At 38.9% G+C, this 20,542-nt stretch overlaps 2 protein-coding genes across 12 annotated transcripts in view; one reads left to right on the top strand and one right to left on the bottom strand.

The window, feature by feature from the left end:
* The window catches only part of SCLT1 (sodium channel and clathrin linker 1), a 205,783-nt gene extending 200,289 nt beyond the window's left edge, over positions 1 to 5,494 (top strand). For 3 of the 9 annotated variants that reach the window (XM_056802701.1, XM_056802703.1, XM_007496349.3), the window contains one exon: positions 1,677 to 5,494. In XM_056802701.1, the coding sequence (XP_056658679.1) occupies positions 1,677 to 1,739 (63 nt within the window). In that variant the 3' untranslated portion in view covers positions 1,740 to 5,494. The remainder of the gene's footprint in view (positions 1 to 1,676) is intronic. The other 6 variants (XM_056802702.1, XM_007496351.3, XR_008912889.1 and 3 more) reach the window with 5 other exon arrangements.
* An 11,337-nt stretch (positions 5,495 to 16,831) lies between these two features.
* The window catches only part of JADE1 (jade family PHD finger 1), a 90,149-nt gene continuing 86,438 nt past the window's right edge, over positions 16,832 to 20,542 (bottom strand). For all 3 annotated transcript variants that reach the window (XM_007496353.3, XM_007496355.3, XM_007496354.3), the window contains one exon: positions 16,832 to 20,292. In XM_007496353.3, the coding sequence (XP_007496415.1) occupies positions 19,376 to 20,292 (917 nt within the window). In that variant the 3' untranslated portion in view covers positions 16,832 to 19,375. The remainder of the gene's footprint in view (positions 20,293 to 20,542) is intronic.

The raw sequence follows: 20,542 nt of genomic DNA, 5'->3' as shown, positions 1-20,542 counted from the left end.
TTGTATTATTCACTTAGCTTTTAGTGAATGCTTATTAATGAATTAACAGCACCAGTATTGGGTAGTTTGTTGGCAAAAGCTCAACTAAATTTTCAGGATATGATGGAACCTAACAGTTTATACCTAGAAGTAATGTCATCTTTGTTACATATACCATGAGACTTCCTACAATTTAAATACTAATTTAATCTTTCATTATGGGGTGATTTACAATAAAGGTTGGTATCTTAATTACTAACTAGACTTCTTAAATAACTTCCCATTGTTGAAAGTCTTCCAGCAAAGACTGCATGACCACTTGTCTATGGTCTGTGTTGTTCAGACTCTTTCTGTAATGGTATGGACTAGATGGTTGCTTCTAATTCTGAAATACAAGTGGTCATTAATTTTATCTCCTGCCCATGGCAATACTATTATTTCTCTTCAGATGTCTGGAACTAAAAATTCCAGCATTTTCCTTGTGGGAGTCTTGGTACTATTGTTCTATCAAAGCCCTAGTCTAGAGAGAGTTTCTTTTAACAACATTAGTTTATTTAACAGCATTCTTAGTAAAGATGAAAAGTAGTTCATCTGAATTGACCACTTTGTTTTATGAAAGTTTCAGGCACCACCTATTGACCCTACATGGATTCCTGGGTTTGTCCTAGACTGAACAATAAATCTTTTAAGTACCCAGTGATCCCAATCTAGATGGAATTGTTGTATATAGTCTAGTTTTAAGTACCCTTTTGTCTTAGAACTTTCTCCCATTGTATCCAGGCCTCTACCAGGTAGTTCAACCCCTGGCTGGAATCCTCCTTCCCTAGCCTCCATGTAAACCAATCAGTTGCCCTTCCTTTCTTTTATTCCACAAAATATATATAAGACCACACATTCTTCATTTCCTTGGAAATCCCCCTGGTGGAAAATCCCATTTATGGTATATTTTCCCTGAGACATTATTCCGGAGTCCCAGAGCTTGGGTCTGTGTGGTGGCCATAAGAATTCTGTTTCCCTTTTCCTGATTAAAGACATGTTCTTTGTAACTGCATTAGTGGTTCTGTGTTTTTCAAGGTTGACAGTATCCTTTTAATAATAATATTTTAAATGCTTCTTTGGAAACAAGTCTTTCTCCATTAAATAATCTAGGTCCTTTAATTTTAATATTTCTTTCATCTGACATATACACATTTTTCCCCAACATTCAACTCCAGATAGTCTATTTCTTTTAAAATAAGAAACCAAAATATCCTGAATAAAGAACTTACAATTGATAGATTAAAAGGCTTAAAGAATTGTTTTTAGGTTTTAACATCCTAGAGTCTTACTGACATAGCAAAGGATCATATTAGATCTTTGAATAACAGCACAACATTTTTCTACTTCTTTTTAGTTTGTAGTCTAGATAGTTTATAAGGTGGTTGTAATTGGTTTTTTGAACTTCTTGAGTGTATCACCTTTCACTATTGAATGTCTTCTTACTTTGGAAAAGCATTTCCTTAATACATCAAACATTTTGAATTCAAATTTATAACAATAAAAATAGATATGAAGCATTCAAACACCATGGAATACAAAGCTTATATCAATAACTATTGATTCAAAATTTTTGATCCATTTTATTTTCTGTTTTTCTGCTAAACTAAAACTTTCTATGGGAAAAGGAACAGCTTACTGATTGTTTGTTTTAATTGCAGCTCAGTGTGATTACAGTACAGAGAAGAAAAGCAGCCTCCATGATGGATCTGGAAAATATTTAAAAATATGCATCGTTCATTCACATCCCTTTAGTTGGGAAAGCTGTCAGAGTAGCTGTATATTGGAATGGTAACGCCTGAAGCATATGCTTAGGCTTGTGTCTTTGTGCATAAAGCAGTTTCCTGTTTGGGGGGATGGGAGAGCCAAACAGTGACATCTTCACAGTAAGTAAAGAGACCACAAAAATAGAGCCCCATAATGAACTGCAGTGGAGAATAAAGCCATCTCAGAAAAGTTCATTCCCTTCATGAAACTCTATACTTGTTTACTTGCCTTTTTTCCTCTCAAAATATGAAGTGTTTATTACAAACCCTAATCATGAAAGAAAAATTGAGAAAATGTTAGAAGTTTAATATTTCTACCTTCAAGAATTTTTGAATTTCACAAATGATCATAACTCATAATTTTCATATTTCCTAAATGTCTATTTTCTATAGTGAACCTTTCCAATTGTAATAAATGTTCCTTTTTCTAAAACGATGCTGTCATACATCTTAATATATATTTGGTATAATTTGTTTATAGTTCTGACTCATTTCCAGTATTTCTAGGACTTGCTGCTTAAGTATTTTTAGGATATGAGGCTTTTACAAACCAAAGGAATAGTGATCAATTGAGCCCATTTTAAGATCACTTAAGCATTATGTTTATATTTAAAGTCTTTGCTTTTCTTATTTATTTCACTATTGCATATTGTTCTAGGATTCTATTTTTATCATAGTACTTCCTGGTTACTATATTTCTGAAAGTTCATATTTGCAAATTGATTACAAGTTAGTCAGAATGCCACCAGTGTTAGTATTGCTGTATCACTTCAGTTTTCATGGATCTTGAATATATTTTTTATCTAAACAAAGTAAGTATTTTGAATTCTTCAGATCAATCATTTGGACCTTACAACTTTTGAAAATTGATTGTCATAAAACATCATAAGAGAAATTAGCTTGACATCTTCAAATAAATAGTAATGGAAAGAATATGCACAAAACCTGCCATTGGCCCAAGTTTTGGATCAAGAGTTTGTATTCTAAATCCAGATGCCATCTTCCTTTTCTTCTTAGCTTTTAGCCTTAGGACATTTTCTCTGTTGGTGAAAATAATAGATATTATTCCCAGAATTTTAGTTTCTAAAGTACCTTAAAAACAAAAAAAAAAATTGTGTATGTGTATATATACATGCATATAAATGCAATAATAATGTACTTTTTAGTTCCCTACTATTGTATGATTTCAATTTTTTTAGTGTTTTTATTTAAGCCGTTAAAACCAATTACTTTCTGTGACTATGCATTCAAAGGCAATTCAGTGTGAAAGTTGTGTTTCTGTGTAGGGCTCGAAGTCGAAAAAATAAGGCTTTAAATCTGGCCTCTATCACTTCCTTTCTCCCCCACCCCTGCCCCCCATAAGGAAGACTTGTAACTTCTCTGGCTTTTGGTGTTCTTACTTCTACAGCTCCTTACAGATCCCAGTCTATGGTCTTAGGATGTTAATTCCACTCATTGTCCATGAATGATACTTGTTCCATCTTCTAAAACATACACATTCTCTCTCTCTTCCTACCATTTTTCTGCCACTCTTTCTCTTCCCTCCTTCTCCTCTACTCTCTCTTTTCCTCTCTCTATTTCTTTTAGACTTTCCAGACTCCCTTTCCTTAAGATTCTTTGAGATTTGTCTCTAGATTTATTTATTTTCCATATGCATTGGTATGAGAATATGGCTTCTCATATGCTTGTGCACAACCTTCTCCAATGGTAGGTCAGAATATGGAGGTGATTGATCTTGTGCTAGTATTAACAACAAAATCTGACCAATAATTACTTTTATTTCCCCAAAGTACATTACTATGTGAAGATTTGATATTTCTAAAACCTTTTTTTTTAATTATAAATGCTGTTTTTGTTCTCACAATAACATTTATTTTGTATACTCCTTTCAGAAAGAGGAGACGAGGATACTAACAGGAGAGAGAAAAAGGAAGTGAAATGAAAATGAAACAGAGACAACTCAAGTAGTTAATTTTATTTATTCATGTTACTTTATTGTGTCTCCCTGAATGAAGAAAGAAGATGTGATTACCTTCTTTTCCTCTGTATATGAATATTCATATCAGGGTAACCAACAGACTTCTGAATAATCTCCCTTCTGAAGTCACATGATATGGCTACTCTAAGTATAAATCACCTAATTTATCTGCCATCCATCAAATGTGGGCAGTAATGTGTACATTTCACAAACATCACATGCTCTCAGGCCAGAAAATAGTGGGAAAGCAGTTCCTATATTTTACTCTAAAATCTCATTTTGAATCATTACATATTTTTTTCTCCTATATAGCAAGTCATTGATGAGCTACTTTTCTAAATTTCCTTTTGACAATTATTATTTTATATGTATATGTGCATATACATATGTGTAATTTGATATTTTAAAAAAATAAATCAAGGATTCCATAGACAGAAGTACTATTCATGGCCTCTGTCCTTATAGACCTATTGAGATGTGTGGTGTTTGTGCCAGTTAGCATTAAAGTTGCTGTGCACAGTTCCTGGCACATATAGGTGCTTAATCAAATGTTTGTGGATTGATGGAATATTTCATCCTGGTAAGCTAGGTGATGAAGTAGAAAGAATGCTGGCCTGGGACTGAGTCCTAGATCCTTCTTCCCACCACCACCACCTTCACTTAGGAGATTTGTGACCTGCAGCCTGTGACCTGGAAACTCACTTAACCTCTCTGAACCCCCTGCAGCACAACCATCATCCAGCGAAGAAGCATCTGTGGAGAAGGGCCAGCCATACTCTCTGACTTCAGACCTCCTGCTTCCTGTGGGGCAGACAAGACCACACAGCTAATTATACAGGCATCCTGAGAGAACCAAGAGACACCATATGTTGGGCAGGGAGGCAAGCAGGCAGATGACACTTATGTGCCAGCACTCCGCTAAGTACTTAATATATAAATAGAAGCAAAAAAGGAAAGAGAAAAAGAAGAAATGGGCAAAGGAATCTTGCCCTCTAGGAGCTTACTTTCTAAAGAGAGAAGAAAATACTTCAAAAGAAACTGAAAAGCAGGGTGGAGAATTGGAAGTGTAGCCAGAAGATAATGAAGCCCTTCTTGTCCAAAATAGAGTCTTCCAAAAGAAATTCGCTATGAGAGAAAAAAACTGGGGTGGCAAAGGGATGTTCCAAAATAAGAAGGCAACTGAGCTGTGAGGCCAAAGTCCAGAGCATCAGAAGCACAGTCAGACAAGGTCAACCAGTCATCCACCATGTCATACTACTGACAAAACTGCCAACAAACAATTGCTAGAGGTTCTGCCTTCTTGACCACTATATCTACTGAAGATCTCGTCACCAAAATCCTTGGCATTGTCAAATGGTTCCGCCTCAGTGGTTTTTTTAATCAGTGGAAATGGAATTAAAGAGAATATATTACCTTTTTTTTTGCTTTACCTTAAAGACCCCTTTCCATTTGACTTGCAACTAAAACCTCCGAGCATTGTCTCCCAATAGAATGTGAGCTCCTTGAGAGTAGGAAATGCCTCTGCTTTTCTATTTGTATCCCTCATGCTTAGTAAAGTGCTAATAATAAGGACTTAATGCTGTTTCATCCATTCAGTTGATAAATTGAGCTAATAATGCTCACCCTATCTATTTACCAGGATTCTTTTAATGAACACATGGGATTATATATATGAAAATGCTTTGGAAACTATTATCATATGTAGCAATAATAAAAACAAATATGCCATATATAATAGTCATCAACTGGGCTATAAATATCCACATTACTGTACCATTTCACAAGGTGACATCCATCTAGTTCAAACATTTTATCAGAATTAACTACTTATATAGGACATATATCTGACGAAACTGAATTATATTTATTTTGGTGTTCTTTTTATGGATGAAAGCAAAAAGAGGGGAAAAAGTTAAAGTTAAATCAAAGGATGGCTCACAACACGAAATGTCACTTCATGGCACATATGGCCATCTCATACTGCATTGCTAATGAGATTACAGTTACGTAGATTAACCAGTAATATCTGCAGAGAATGAAGAAAATTTTCCAAGAACTTGATAAGACCCCCCCCAAATTAAATAAAAATATTTTAATACTTGGTTATTTTGATGCAATTTTAATATTATGTATAGATGGGAAGAAATATAATAAAAAATATAACATAGAAGGAATGAGAAAGGCCAAAAGACTCCAGAGTGTACAGAAGCCTCATATCTATGTATCACTGATAATTTTTTTAATTATTCAAAAAAAGTCAATGGACATGGTGAGTACCAAACAACATCATAAAAAATTATTATTACTAATGGGAAAGTCATTTCTGAATTGTCTGTATAGTTAAGCCATCAACATATTACAGGGAAGGTCAAAATTAAGACAAAACTAGAAGAATAAAATGAAAAAGATATATAGTGTCCAGTTGAAAGAACCCAATCCTGTCTTATTCAGATTTCTTATGATAAAAAATACAGATGTAAGAAAGGAAATATGCCCAGAATACGTGAGTTTCCTAAGTTATTTGTGTTTCTTTAAGGGAGGAGAGGGAAGATTAGAGTTCAGTCTAACTTGTGATTTCAGTGATATACAAGAACTCATGGCTGAATAAATCCCTTCTATCAATGCAGATCAGCAGTTCTTCTACAACTTATAAATATAAGAAAGTTTCCTGCAATACTGTGAGGTTAAGTGACTTTTCCAGGATCTCACAGTATAACTTGAACTTAAGTTTTCCCAATTCCAGGGCCAGCCTTATAGCTGCTTGACCAAATTGCCTCTCAGAAGTTTAACCAAAGTTAAGCAATTGCCATTATGGCACTGAAAGAGCCTAGACCTATAGCAGTCAGGCAAATTAATCATTTTTAATGTTTTTATTGATACTGTTTCTTATATCACCATAGTTTTAAATATTCCTTTTCCTCTCCCTCCCAGAGAGCCATGTAATATAACCATTGTTTAGAGAGGGGAAAAAAATGACACAACTGACCAATATATTTTAAAAGTCCAGAAAAATGCAATGGAACACTTATCAACTTCCTACTTCCACAAAGGGGTAGTTTGGGGGTGTCTTATCTCTTCATTAAAATTTTGCTTGATCTTTACAGTTTTGTGACATTTACTTTTGATTTTATGGTCTAGTTGCTCATTCCATTTACATTACAGCTACCCTTTATATTATTTTCTTGGCTCAACTTCACCCTACTTCAGTTCATATAGATCTTTCCATGCATCTCTATATTCATCACATCATTTTTCTATGGCACAGCAAAATTCCATTATGTTCATGTATCACAAGTTTGCTTAGCCATTCCCTAGTTAGTGGGCATCTACTTTGTTTCCAATTCTTAGCACAAAAAGTTCTACTGTGAATATTGTGGAAGATATGGGGACTTATTGATGGCTTCCTTGGAGTATAAGCCCAGTAATGGAGTCTCCAATTCAAAGGGTATGGACATTTTAGACACTTTATTTTCATAATTCCATATTGACTTCCAAAATAGTATCATTTTTACAATTCCACCAAAAATGTATTAGTATGTCTGTCTTTCCCACAACCCCTGCTTTTTGTTACTTTTTTCCAATTTGAAGGGTATGAGATGAAATATTGTTTTGATTTGCATTTATTATTAATGATTTGAAATACTTTTTGATGTGGTTATGAATTTTACTCTGCAGTTTGAGAACTGTTTATTCTCATCTCATCATTTGCATATTGAAGACTATATATATATATATATATAAATATATATATATATATATAATTAGATATCTTGGATACCAAACCATTATCAGAGAAACTTGATATGAAGAATTGTTTTCCCATTTGTCTACTTCCCTTTTCCAAGATGAATTGATGTTATCTATGCAAAAGCTTTTCCATTACAAAATTATTTATTTTAACTTTTATAATTGCCTCTATCTCTTATTTGTTTAAAAATAATTCTCCCACCCATATTTAAGAGAAGTATATCATTTGTTTCTCTTCTATTTTTTTAAATATTTTGATCAAGGCCAGGTATCATTTAGAATGTATTGTGGAATGTAGTATAAGGTGTTGGTCTGAAGCCTTATTTCTGCCAGATTGCTTTCCAATTTTCCCTAGATAATTTGTTTCCTACCTTATAAAAAACTGGGCCATTGATAGAAACACATTTATAAAAACGCATGGAAGATCACCCAATCAACAAGCATCTATTTAGCATCTCTTCGGGGCCAAGCTAGGTCCTGGGATACAAAGACAAAAATGAAATTGTATTATGAGTAGTATTGTATCATTAAATAAAAAAGTAATGAAGGATAAAAACTGGTTTAAAGAAAGCTTGGTGAGACCCAAGTGAAGTAATCCATATCCAAAGGGAATTTGAGGATGGAAAATTGAAGGAAAACAATGAAAAGAAGATCTTCAAAGATTTATTTTTAGAATCCCTACCTTCTGTCTTAGAATAAATACTGTGTATTACTTCCAAGGTAGAAGAGCAGTAAAGGCTAAGCAATTGGAGTTAAGTGACTTGCCCATGGTCACAATGTGAGAAAGTGTCTGAGGTCAAATTTGAACTTAGGACCTTCCATCTCTAGGCTGGGATCTCATCTACAAAAATGTATAACATTTTTTTTTTTACAACCAAGGACAGTGAGCCACAACACTTGGACTTCAACATCCCAGTGCTTGATAGATTATGGAAGAGGGAGAAATGTCACTAAAGAAAACAAAGACATGAAAAGAAGCTGGATTAGACCAAAGGTACATAAAAGAGATTTGTTCTACAGGCAACATGTACTGTGAAGGTATTGAGAAATTCATTCACGAGGTATCTGAAGGGGAATACCAAAGGTGTTGGGGGGAGGGAGAGAAAAAGGAACTGCCGAACTTACTGAAAAGACAGTGAATAGAACAGAGCATCTACCAATCGATACGCTTCCTTTTCTAACCATACAAATTTTTCATTAGAATCATCTTCTCACATTGATTGCATCTGTGATCTGGGCATTAAGAGGAAAGTTAGGCTTTCAGTAAAGCAAAATGCTTTAAAAACTGTTCTAACAAGTTGACTCCCATGCATAAATAAAAAATCTTCAAGATTCCTTAAAATATGCAGCAACAGAGTAAACTTTGCTTCACTCACCATAAATATTGACTCACCATCAGCATATATCACCATTTTTAAAAAATCACAAAATAGATTTATGCTTGCCAAAATTATTAACTGTGGTGGATGAGAGCCAGCACAAATTCCTGGTTAAAAAGGAATTCCCTATGGATGATGAGTTCCTCCAGCTATTCGTGCTCAGAGATAGCATTGTGGTGGTTGTATCAAGCCTGAAAACATTGGAGAGCCTTCTGGAAGAAATCTTTGACCTCTTAGAAGAATGTGGTCCAGTAATCCTCATAGGAAAAAATACATATATGAATTTATTCCTTGTTTAAATGATGACATGAAAGTAGATGAGCACCCTGAGAAACTTGAACATCAAGCATGAGCTCTAAGACAAATAGTATGAATAGAAAGACAGAGAGAAGAGTGGCATGAATTGCTTTCAGGAAATTGCAAAGCACCATTGATGACTCTCCCCCAATTCTCCATGAAACAAAAGCCCATATTCTACCAGTTTTATGTGGCTATGAGTCATGGAACAATCCAATCTTCAAGTAATCGAACATGAGTATCAGAAGCTATTTGAGATGCCTCTGCTGGGTATGCAACCTATAAACCTGCATCCCATAACAAATATGGAATTTTGAAGAACATGAGTAAAGAATGTCACCAGGAAAATAAGTAATTGAGAAAAAATAGGTTGGTCGGTCCAAAATGAGAAGTGGACAGCCCAAGTATATTTATGGCATCTTCAAAATGTCAGGAAAAGCACTAATTTGATTCCTCTATATCAGACTTATGAAAGGACACAGTCAAAAATCACACAAAATGGGCAAGCATGGATGGCTTATGATCTACATTATTGCTAATCAAATATATGAAATCGGAAATCCATTTGAGTTATTGCTGTAGAAAATGTTTTTAAAAATCAAACTTCCCTCACAGAGTTGTTATCATGATCTATAAATATTTTAAGGTGTTTTTAAAAGTACAAAGTCCTTTTCAAATACAGTAAATTGTTATTGATTAAAATTTTCTAACACAGTATTAGACATGAGAAAAGAACTACCATTTGTTAATATCTATCTCCAGTATTCCCCTCTACATCTGTTAATGTGCCGTTTCATATTCCAAGTGAAATTGGTCTGGTTAATAAATTAACGTGCAAGAGGCATTTAAAAAATAGTAAAGTGATTCTTAGCTACAACCAAAGGCTCATAGCTATTCTTAGGAAAAGAATAATTAAATATCTAGCCAATTATTTTCACTTCTTATATCTTTTTGGTTACTGTGTGTGTGTGTGTATATATAAAGATAAATAGAGAGCCATATTTAAAATTGACCTTCCCCTTCAGACCAATTGTATATTTTTATATAAACTATTTCAAACATACTTCTTCATCAATTCCTGTCTAAGACTGTCTAAATTAATATTTAACACTATTGTCTCCCAAAATGCAAAGTCTTTTATTCAACCAAAATCTCAACCTCCTTCCTCCCAAAAACCTCCTTAAACTCTGAAATGGTGGTAAATTATCTATAGACCTACTCTTGTGTTTTGATATATTCATTAGCTCAAAGTTATCCCTTGATTTAAATATATCACATTTTTTATGTACTTATGACAGTGTTGATTCTATGCTTTGTATATCCCTTGTTCCCATTATCAGTGTTTGTCTTAGGTTATTGCCTATTAAAGTCCAGAGACATACTTGGCTTTAGCAGTTCAGAGAGAGACACTTAATAAAAATCTTCAGAGTGTGAGGCTCTAGTGGCAAAGGAGCGTCTGGAGATGATCCCGTGGACCTTTCCTCTAAAACCGATCTTCAACAATTTGGGGAGTTTCAGATGTGGAAATAGTTCCCACGTGGAATCAGAATGACAGCAGGTAGTGAATACAAAAATAGCCACATCAAGAATTCTTGGAAACATCTTAATTAGCATACGTGACTAAGAGCAGAAATATGAAGGATAATTCTTGTACTGGCAATAAGAGACTGATATCTTGGACAGTTTGCCTCTCTATATTTTATTGTCAGACTAGATACCGCATCACCGTCTCAATAGCAGTATGCTATAAAAATAGACAAATGTTTTTAACTACTCAGAAGCAGTATCTTGTGTGTGTTAGTAATTGATACTATTTGACAATTTATTCCATTTTTCAGAAAACTAATAGTTTAATGGGGAGGGATCAACACTGATCACAAGCCAATTTAACGATTGTGTTTTGGTCATAGTTCATTGCCTTTGAGTTATGTAATATTGGTTTGAAGCTTTCTCTTTAGAAGTTGCAGCTGGTTCCATTGGGAATACAGTTTCTCATGCTTCGAGAAATGATGACAAGAATATATAAGATGCCATGAAGACAAAAGCCATCCGATAACGGACAGAAGAATAAGAAACAAATATCAGTGTTGGGCCATTCTCTATTGGGTGGATACTTGATATGAACAGTAGAAGGTGGTATGCTGCCTTCTCTGAGGCCTGTATCTGGGACGTGACAGAGACTCAGACTTGTTAAGCTTTCTGCACCTCCATAATTATTGAGATCAAGTTATTGTCACAATGAACTTAGAACGCATTGCTATGGATTGTGAAGTTCTAGGCAAGAAATTGAAGACCTTAGCGGCAGAAATAGTGTTTCCATCACTCAGAAAAGAGATTTTAAAAGTACGCAGCTGGTCAAGAAGATGGTGTTTTAAGAATAGGGTTTGGATTTGGGGCTAAGGCTTGAGACACAGGAATGACGTGTTCTTGATCAGAGATGGGCTACATCTGACGAGAGGCGGAAAAAAATAGAAACATTTTTCCAGGAGGAATTTTAAATGGACAGGGGAAGAAACTGCCTACATATACTGCCAAACCCTAAACCCCAGGGAATAGCAGTTGTGACGTCAGAAAATCAGTGAAGGCCACCAGTTTTCAAGTAATATCCAATAATAGAAATCGCAAGAAACTCCATGGCCCTTAAACAAATGCTCTAAGTTTGAGCAAGATTTAAGATGAGCCGGAGCGCCTAATACAGAGACAAATGCTATATTTATCCCTGAGATTTGTTGGAATATGATGACATGATAGAATGTGGAAATTGGAACGTAAACTCCATTCCAAAAAAACAGAATTATATGAATGTATGAGTAAATCGCTGGATGAATGAAAAAGCAAGCTATGCCAACACTAGGCTGTGTGCTGAGGATACAAATAGAAAGTGAGTCAATCCCTCCTCTGAATAGTATGTACTATAAGCAGGAAGAAACGTGTGTAAAAGTCCAACTTGAGGTGAATGAAAAGATGAAGTCCTCAGAGCTGAGCAGCCAAGTTCATGACAAGGCTCAGAGACCTCCACTAGCACGCAGGTGGAATGGCAGTGCCCAGGGGTCTGGAGGTCTCCCCAGAGGGCAGATTGTAAGCCCTAAAGCGCTTTGGGATACAGTGGGAGAGCCAGTCCTCCGGCTCACCGTGAGGTTTATATTTGGTGCTTGCCCCCAGTTATCCCCCATGGGATAGAGAAAGGATATCCCGATGGCTCTTCACTGCTGCCTTGGGGACCTGGGTGGCCTGAGGTCATCATGGGAGAAGTAAAGAGGCAAAGGTTATGTAGATGTGTGTATGCGTGTGTACATGGATGCAGAAGTTGTATATAAATATTTATACATATATTCCTGCGCACACACACAAAATGACTGGTAAGTAAACCTCCAAACCAGAGGGGATACGCCATGATGGCGATAATTTGGGTGAGGAATCGCAGAGGGAGGAAAAAAGCACTGTTGTCTAGATTATGCCAGAAACTGTCCAGTGAAAGGAAACATTTGTTCCGTTTGGGGTGGGAGGGTGGAGAATCAAAAGCCTGTAATATAGTCGAATAGGGGAACTGCAACTATCTATTGGACCTTTATTTTTAACAGTGGTTGATTTCCAAAAGGACATTGATATCGTGAAAATAGTATGACACTTGGAGTGAGGAGTACTTGGGTTCAAATCCTGCTTCTAATTCTAACTGTGGAACTGTGGGCAAGTCATTTGCCCACCTAAGCTTCATTTTCCTCATCTATACAATGGATATCAGTTCTACCTATACTTGATAGCATTATGGTTAAAAAAAAAATGTAAAGCTAAATGCCAATGATAATTTTTTTTTTTAATGGAAGGAACAAGGGAAACTTATTTTGGATTTGATTCTAACCAATATCAAAAAACTGGTTACTGAACTAGAAATTTTGGCCACCCTAAGAAGAAATGACGACATCTTAAAATTTGGAATTGTGAGAAACCAGACATAGTCTGATATAAATGAGTTGAGAGAAATAGCCAGGAATTTATTAATTGAAATTCTTTAGGAGAATTTGGACCAAGATAGATGGAAAATGGGTAAGAATGGAATTTAGACAACACAATGCTGATGAAAAGAGTGACTCTATAAAAAAGATACTATGACGACAGCAGGAACTTCACAGCCAGCTACATTTGTTTTTGTTTTTTTTTAAGAGAAGTTTGGTGTGGTGGATTCAGAGCTGCCTTTGGAGTTAGGGAAGAAGCCCGAGTTCACATCCCACTCCCGACATGTGCTGGCTATGGCATAGGCCCTAAGCACGTCGCTTACAGGCACCCTATAATATTATAAATTGCAAATTAGTGGAGAGCTTCCTCAAAAGGTCCAAACACTTGCCAAAGGCAGAAGCAAGAATACTTGGCTAGCTGAAGCAAATGCAAAAGGGTATGGTATAGTTCTGTGAGCAGTCAGGAATATTAAAGATCAGTGAGCTGAAGTTAGCAATAAATGCTAAAGAAAACAAGGGGTGGAGTTGTTTTTCATTTAGGTAATTTGAGGGGGGAAATGTAAAGGATATTGATCTAACTGGGAAAAGTGAGGCATAACAAGCAGACCTACTTGAAATGAGAGAACATCCCTTTGCCTGTCTTTGCATTCTCAGTGGAGGAGAATGATCTTTGGACTAGGAAAGATGCAACAAAAGTGGTCAAGAAGATGAAGCCCAAAATAAGTTTAAGAAAGCCTAGGCACTTTTTAACTCGAATAAATGAGCTCAGGACTATATTTTGTGTTACTAAAGGAACTAATGTAATTATTTAAAACTGATTAAGTGATCTTTGGAAAACAATAGGGAATAGTACAAGACTCTAATATGACAGGACAGATAATGGGCTTTCCAGGTTCCAAAAAGCTGCACAAGAATGAATTCCTGTCCTCTAGAGGGCTGCTTGGGTTTGTTCTAGAGAAAAAAATTAAAATATTTGCTGATTACTTTCTGAACATTTTTTAAATGGAAGAAAGTGATCTCTAAGAGCCATGATAAGTTTCATAAAGGTTCATCTCATTCCCTTTTTTAAGTGATGCTAAATGGATAGATATACGTGGATTCCAGCAAACCTCTTCACAAATTCTCACTGTGGACAACTTTTTGGGCAAGAATTGCTTGCGTGACCAAGCCCTAAATACTCATAATGGATTTTAAGTGACAAGGAAATTTGTAGTAGAATGCTTTAAGAATCAACCTGGGGGGGCAGCTGAGTGGCTCAGTGGATTGAGAGCCAGGCCTAGAGAGGTCCTAGGTTCAAATCTGACCTCAGACACTTCCCAGCTGTGTGACCCTGGGCAAGTCACTTGACCCCCATTGCCTAGCCCTTACCACTCTTCTGCCTTGGAACCAATACACAGTATTGATTCTAAGAAGGAAGGAAAGGGTTTAAAAAAAATCAACCTAGAGTTGTTCCATATTTATCTGCCACTTAAATGAAAATGCTCAACATGGCAGAGAGAACTGATAGATAATAATCTTTTTGTCAAATGATGCCTTCTCTGATGTAGGGGAGGGGAAGGAGGAGTGAAACTTTTTTAAAACCCTTACCTTCTGCCTTGTTCCAAGGCAGAAGAGTGGTAAGGGCTAGGAAATGGGGCAAATGCTAGTTTCAAGGAGCTGAAACAAACAGGAAAATCAGTACAAGGGGGATGCTAGATCCAAGGACAAAAGATGGTGTCAGGTGCTGACTGAATCCCTGGGCCTCTCAAAGCTGCGTACATCCTCTAGGGTTGGCCGCCTCCACACGAGAATCCCTTAAAGGAACCTGGGCATGGGATAGATGTCATGTTTTTGAAGGACTATCACTGGCTTCCTAGGGCAAAAACTAGGACCAACGTATGGAAGCCACAAAGCAGCGGAGGCTCGAATAAGGAAAAAATATAATCAGTGTAGGTTTTCCAGAGGTAGAATGGGCTGCCTTAGGATATTTGGTGTTTCTCATCTTCAAAGTATTTAAACAGAGACTGGATAACCACTTACTAAAGGATGTTAGAGAAAAGGGATTCCTGTTCATAACAGGATGTACTTCATGATCTTAGAAGCTTTTCTGAGATTAACTTCTGTCTATATTTTAATATTTTTGTAAAGTCTGTATGTACAATATTCAGTTTCGTGCAATCCAATATTCTGTCACTGTAAGAATAGTTCATTCTATGATTTGCTTTCATCCTAGTTTCCTCTTAGGTTACTTACATATTTATTTACTTTTCCAAAGATTATCAATAGCAGGTTTATCAGATAGTCACTTTTTTGTTTTACTCTTAAAAAATTTGGAGTCTTATTGTTAGCCTCCCTCCATTTATAGTTCTAGAACTCGCCATGATTTCATCATCATCATCAACATGAAAAAAGGAGTTTCACTTTGCCCCGTGAGATTGGTTTTCACTCTCTTCTTCTGACCAAGTAACTAGTATTGTACCCCAAACTGGAATCCATCGTATAATATCTCCAGTGTCAAAGGAAAATATGGTTAAGGATTCCAGCCTTGCAGTTAATGGTGGTAAGAGGTCTACAGAAGGCTTAAGACTTAGAGGTGGGATGGAGCCCATTTCCCGAGTGACTTGGAGTAAAAAGTGACAGCAATTCTCTGGAGCTCCATTCCCCATCTTATGCAAAATGAACTGTGACAATCCCTTCCTCTTGCTCACAGGCACTTCATTTCTCTAGGGAAGTGTTTTGGTGCTTTGACTTTCAAAGCCTCCTGGGAGGATTCCTGGCTACGTCTCCCAGGATCCCTGCAGGGAGATAGAAAATTTAAAGAAATCAGTTTGGTTTTTCCCCCCCAATGAATCGTCTTGGGTTTGAAGAAAGAAGTTGAAGGCGAATTAGTTTGTGCCATTTTTATAATAACTACCAACTAGTTTGAAAATAGTATAGTTGAAAGCAAGCTGAACCAAGGAACAAGAAAGTCAAGCTATATTACTGATTATTATTTTATAAGTAGTTTTTACCTTTCTAGAGCTTAGTGTCTTCCTCTATAAAATAATACTGGCCTAAAGTTATCACTAAGGCCTCTTCTAGCCCTAATCTGTGACTAGGTTATTAACAAATTGGTTAGCATGGTTCTCAGTTGTGAGTCTACTTGGACGGGAGTAGTTCTGCTGCTCCCGCAACAAAATAAGACATGGAAAATCTGGTGCTTTTAATTGCCAATCATTTTCGTATCCTATGATCCCATGAGCACTATGGCCAAGTAGAAAAGCCCCTGGCCTGGGAGCCGTAAGACCTGGCTTTTCCAGGGATTCATTTCACAGCTTTCAACGTGTCACCATTCAGAGGAAGTCCACTGATTGACTCAACTTCCTGCTGCTCACCATGTCAGAATCCAGCAAAATCATGTTCAGATCCCAAGTTGAATTTGTTATGCTGAAAAGGAGAACCTGTTCCAACTCAGAAAATGGGCAGCATAAACTCCAGGTGAAAAGGAGACAAGGGAAACCTTTTCCCTTGCTGAGTGAAGAACCAGAAATTAAGCCTGTGGAAGATGTCACCGAGCTCTACAATATTTCTAGCATTCGTTTTTGTGTCTCACTTGGGATATAGTCACTGTGCTGATTAGAAATGCCCACAAACAATGTCATACTGATTTAAGGTTGCTAAGCAATAAACTCCCATCAAGATACAACAAAGGCAAATTTCCAAGTAGAACACTTTAAATGTATTGCAAAATGTACAGCATTTATTCACATACAGACAAAAAGGCACAATTCTACTAAATATTTCAACAAAAAAAAAATACAGCTGTTTTCAACTAGTTTTATAAATATTTTCAAAAGGGGAGGAAGGGTAGGAGATGGGAAGAGAAATAAATATAGGATTGGGCCATGTAATATAAAATAGTCATCTCTACATATTCTTTAATTTCTGATTTTCTCTTCATGCACCTTTTTTTTTTTGTAAATTTTAGCTGAATGGACACCAAGCTAGGCACATAGTGAAAAATTTTCTGTACAAGATTACAAATGTAATGACAGATTTGTCCATTTTAAAATAAGTTTTGTACATGACATCTATAACCCTTCATTTCGATTTTTGTTTGTTTATAACCTAACATGACATTCCAGGCAACTTTACAAAAGTTTAACTAGCCTACCTTTTGACATAATACACTGATCAGAATGAAAGATATTTCTTGGTCAGTATGCACGAGGAAAGGGAAAGCCGAGGGGGAAGGATGGGGGATCATTAAATGGTTCTCTACCAACAGAATGCATGAAGGGTGATTTGGGTTAGTTGATGCCATACTTGGGGATTCTTCCTTAACAGAGTACCAAACATGGCATGAAACTAACTTGCACAGCTTATTGAAACTGCTATAAAATCGTGCTCTATCCCATTTTGCAGTTTGGGGCAGGAATTTTTTTTTTTTTAAAGCATGGAGTAGCTTTTTGTGGTTTTTCTTTTTCTTTCCTTTTTTTCCTTTTTTTGTTTTTTGTTTCTTTTTTTTGTTAGGTTTTTTATTTTTTGGTTCAGCATAACTTGGGAACATTTGAAAGCTTTTCAACCTAAATATGGGGAATAAAACAGATAAGGCATTATTTCTGCACAAAACTAGCATTCATAATAGTGCAAATGAATTGGGTACCTCTTAAAATGGTGAGAGGTCATTACTAGCATCAAATTTAGGTTTTCTTTCTATGGCTTTTCAAATATCCCTCTATCTATTGAGCCTTCACCCAGAGATGTTGCTGTCGTCCGAAGTTAAATCAACTTAGAATCCACCTTCTCCTTTTCCCAGGAAAGGGTTTATGTAAAAAAAACCAAAACCAAACAAAAACCCTGCTTTAAATCATCCTAAAAGTGAATAGAAAATTCCAATTCACCAAAACGCTTTGATATCCGCAACGTGCCTATGGTAGGGAAGCCTCTCCCCCCCTCACCCCCCCCCCCATTTCAAGAACAATTCAAGTCCATCTAGATTTAGCTCATTCTGCGCCCCCTTCCCAGGGATCCATCAAACCAGACTTGGACAGTCACGACCGTAGGAAAGCATAGCACAATGGGGATGCGTGTGGTAACTTGCATAGCAAGATGTCATTCCATACGCCTTTTCTGTTGACCACCATCCGGAAGACTTAGAAGTAAACCGCAGAATGCAATCATCATTCACTTCTAATATCGGAGTTCTGCATCCTGCCCAGCGGAGGCAGGTTAGAAAACTGAGACTGACGCCCTTGGGAGTGGGGGAGGGTGGGTTGGAAGCGGCTGGGGGGAGGGGGGGGCAGCAGGGGGTGTTCCAAGCGCCCGCCCTTTCTAAGCCTTTGTTGCTGTTTGGACTTTTCTTCTCTGAATCCGAGTCACGGAGAGTCCGGTGAATCCCCAAGACACCGGGCGGGACCCTCGCGACCCATCCTCTCGCCCCAGAGGCACCACGCGGAGTGCGGAAACAAAATGCCACGCAAATGAAGTGCTAAATTGATGATTATTGCTGATAATTTACTTACTAGTTATTGCCATTTGCCATTACAAAGTCCAACTTAGGAATCCGTCTCAGCTCTCGTCAGCTGCAAAATCTATTCCAGGATAGAACGCAGTCTCTTTCCTGCATAGGTCTGAATGAAGAGCTAAATGCAACTTATTGCCTTTTTTTCTCCAAAAATATAGATATGTATATTGAACCTATTTAGCTAGGTCCTTTATTATTATTATTATTATTATTATTATTATTTTCAAAGGAATCCTTTAGTGTTGGAAGCCGGGATTCCCCAACACCTACCATTAGTGCAAACCTGATGGCCGGCCTTGGAGAGTTCGAGCGCGGGCCCGCGGGAAGCCGGACTGAGAGGATGGCAGGGAAGGCGGAGACTCGCCCCCCTAGCGGGGCACACCCTCGTCGATGCCCCCTCCTCGCCCGGCCCCTCCTCCCCCACCCCGCGCGGCCTGGAAGCAGGACTTGGAGGGCTACCGTCACCCAAGCAGAGTTTAATGGTCACGACAGGCGCAGGACGGCGTCTCGGGGACGAGCTTTGATTTTGTACACGCGGGAAGCCGCGCTTGTGCTTGGGCAGAGCGGGGAGGGCCGCCGAGGGCACCAGCGACCCCTGGCCCGTCAGCGGCGGCGCTTCCCCGACAGAGCTGGAAATAAAAAGCATTTCAACGTCTCACAACAATGACTTATAAATGACTGGAAAAAAAGCAACCCGACCGACCAACCCGCCGTCCCAAGTGCAAGTGAACATGTTTGTACCCCGCGGCCCCCCGTCAGGAGGCCAGGATGCTCCTCCTGATGATGTCTGTCCTCCTGGCCATGGGGCCGTTGGCGGGAAGCCTCTGCGGCCGGCAGTTCTTGTCGGACGCCTCGCTCTCCGAGTCGCTCATCTCCGCGTCGGGGATGTAGCCGTCGTTCTCGCTGTCCGTCTTTAGTTTGCTCTTTGCCCTGTCCTTGGGCGAAGCTCTGCCCAGACCCAAGTAGGGGTAGCCGGCGTGCGGGCGGCAGGCCTCCTCCGGGCCGTCTCCCCGCGGCGGCTTCTCGCCCTTCTTTGGAATGCGGAATCCCCCCCAGTTCTTCACCGGGCTCGCAGGCGTGGTAGGCACTTTGACCGAGGTCCGGTTACAGTTTATTTTGACCAGAGACCCGTTGCATTTAGGCACTAAGTCCTTCCTCGTGCCCGGGGCGGACTGCCCCGTCGCGGGGGGGTTCCCGGCCCTTTTGTTGTCCGACTGCCTCTGAGTCAGGTCGGCGGGCCTCAGGGGCTTGGGGTTCTGTCGCGAGGCTTTCGGGTCCCCCTTGACGAAGTCACACGGAGAGCGACTGTCCCTTCTCTTCTGGTGGTCCGACAGGACGGCGCCGTTCTTCTGCTGCGCCGACATCACGTGCGCGTCCGCAAAGGTCTTTTCAAAATCCAAGAACGCCTCGGGCACGGCCGGCCCTTCCCTGGCGCCCGACAGCTGGGCCTCCCGGAGCGAGGCTTTGCCTTCGCCGTCGGGCCCGCCGGGCGGCCGCTCTCTCTGGGGAGGCTTTTTCAGGGAGTGGACCAACGAGGTGCCCATCTGCTTCCTGAAGAAGGCCGAGTGCCACTTGAGGTCCTCGATCTTGGGGGCGTCGGGCCCCACCGAAGGGCTATTGAATAAGAGCATCCTTTCCAAGGAGGAGGAGGAGCAAGAGGAAGAAGGCACACCTAAAACGACAAACCACACACAAGAGCAAGTCAGAGGCCCGATCCAAAGCAGACACTCCCAGACGAGGCAGCAGAGGCCCGTCCCCGCCGTCCCCGCCGTCCCCGCCGTCCCCGCCGTCCCCGCCGTCCCCGCTGCCCCACCATCCCCGCCGTCCCCACCATCCCCGCCGTCCCCGCCATCCCCGCCGTCCCCGCCGCCCCACCATCCCCACCGCCCCACCATCCCCGCCGTCCCCGCCTCGACTTGGGT

This window comes from Monodelphis domestica, chromosome 6 (assembly GCF_027887165.1).
Source record: "Monodelphis domestica isolate mMonDom1 chromosome 6, mMonDom1.pri, whole genome shotgun sequence".
In the NCBI taxonomy this organism is placed as follows: domain Eukaryota; kingdom Metazoa; phylum Chordata; class Mammalia; order Didelphimorphia; family Didelphidae; genus Monodelphis; species Monodelphis domestica.
The sequence above is the reverse complement of the archived record's forward strand: the minus strand, read 5'-3'. Positions and strand labels throughout refer to the sequence as shown.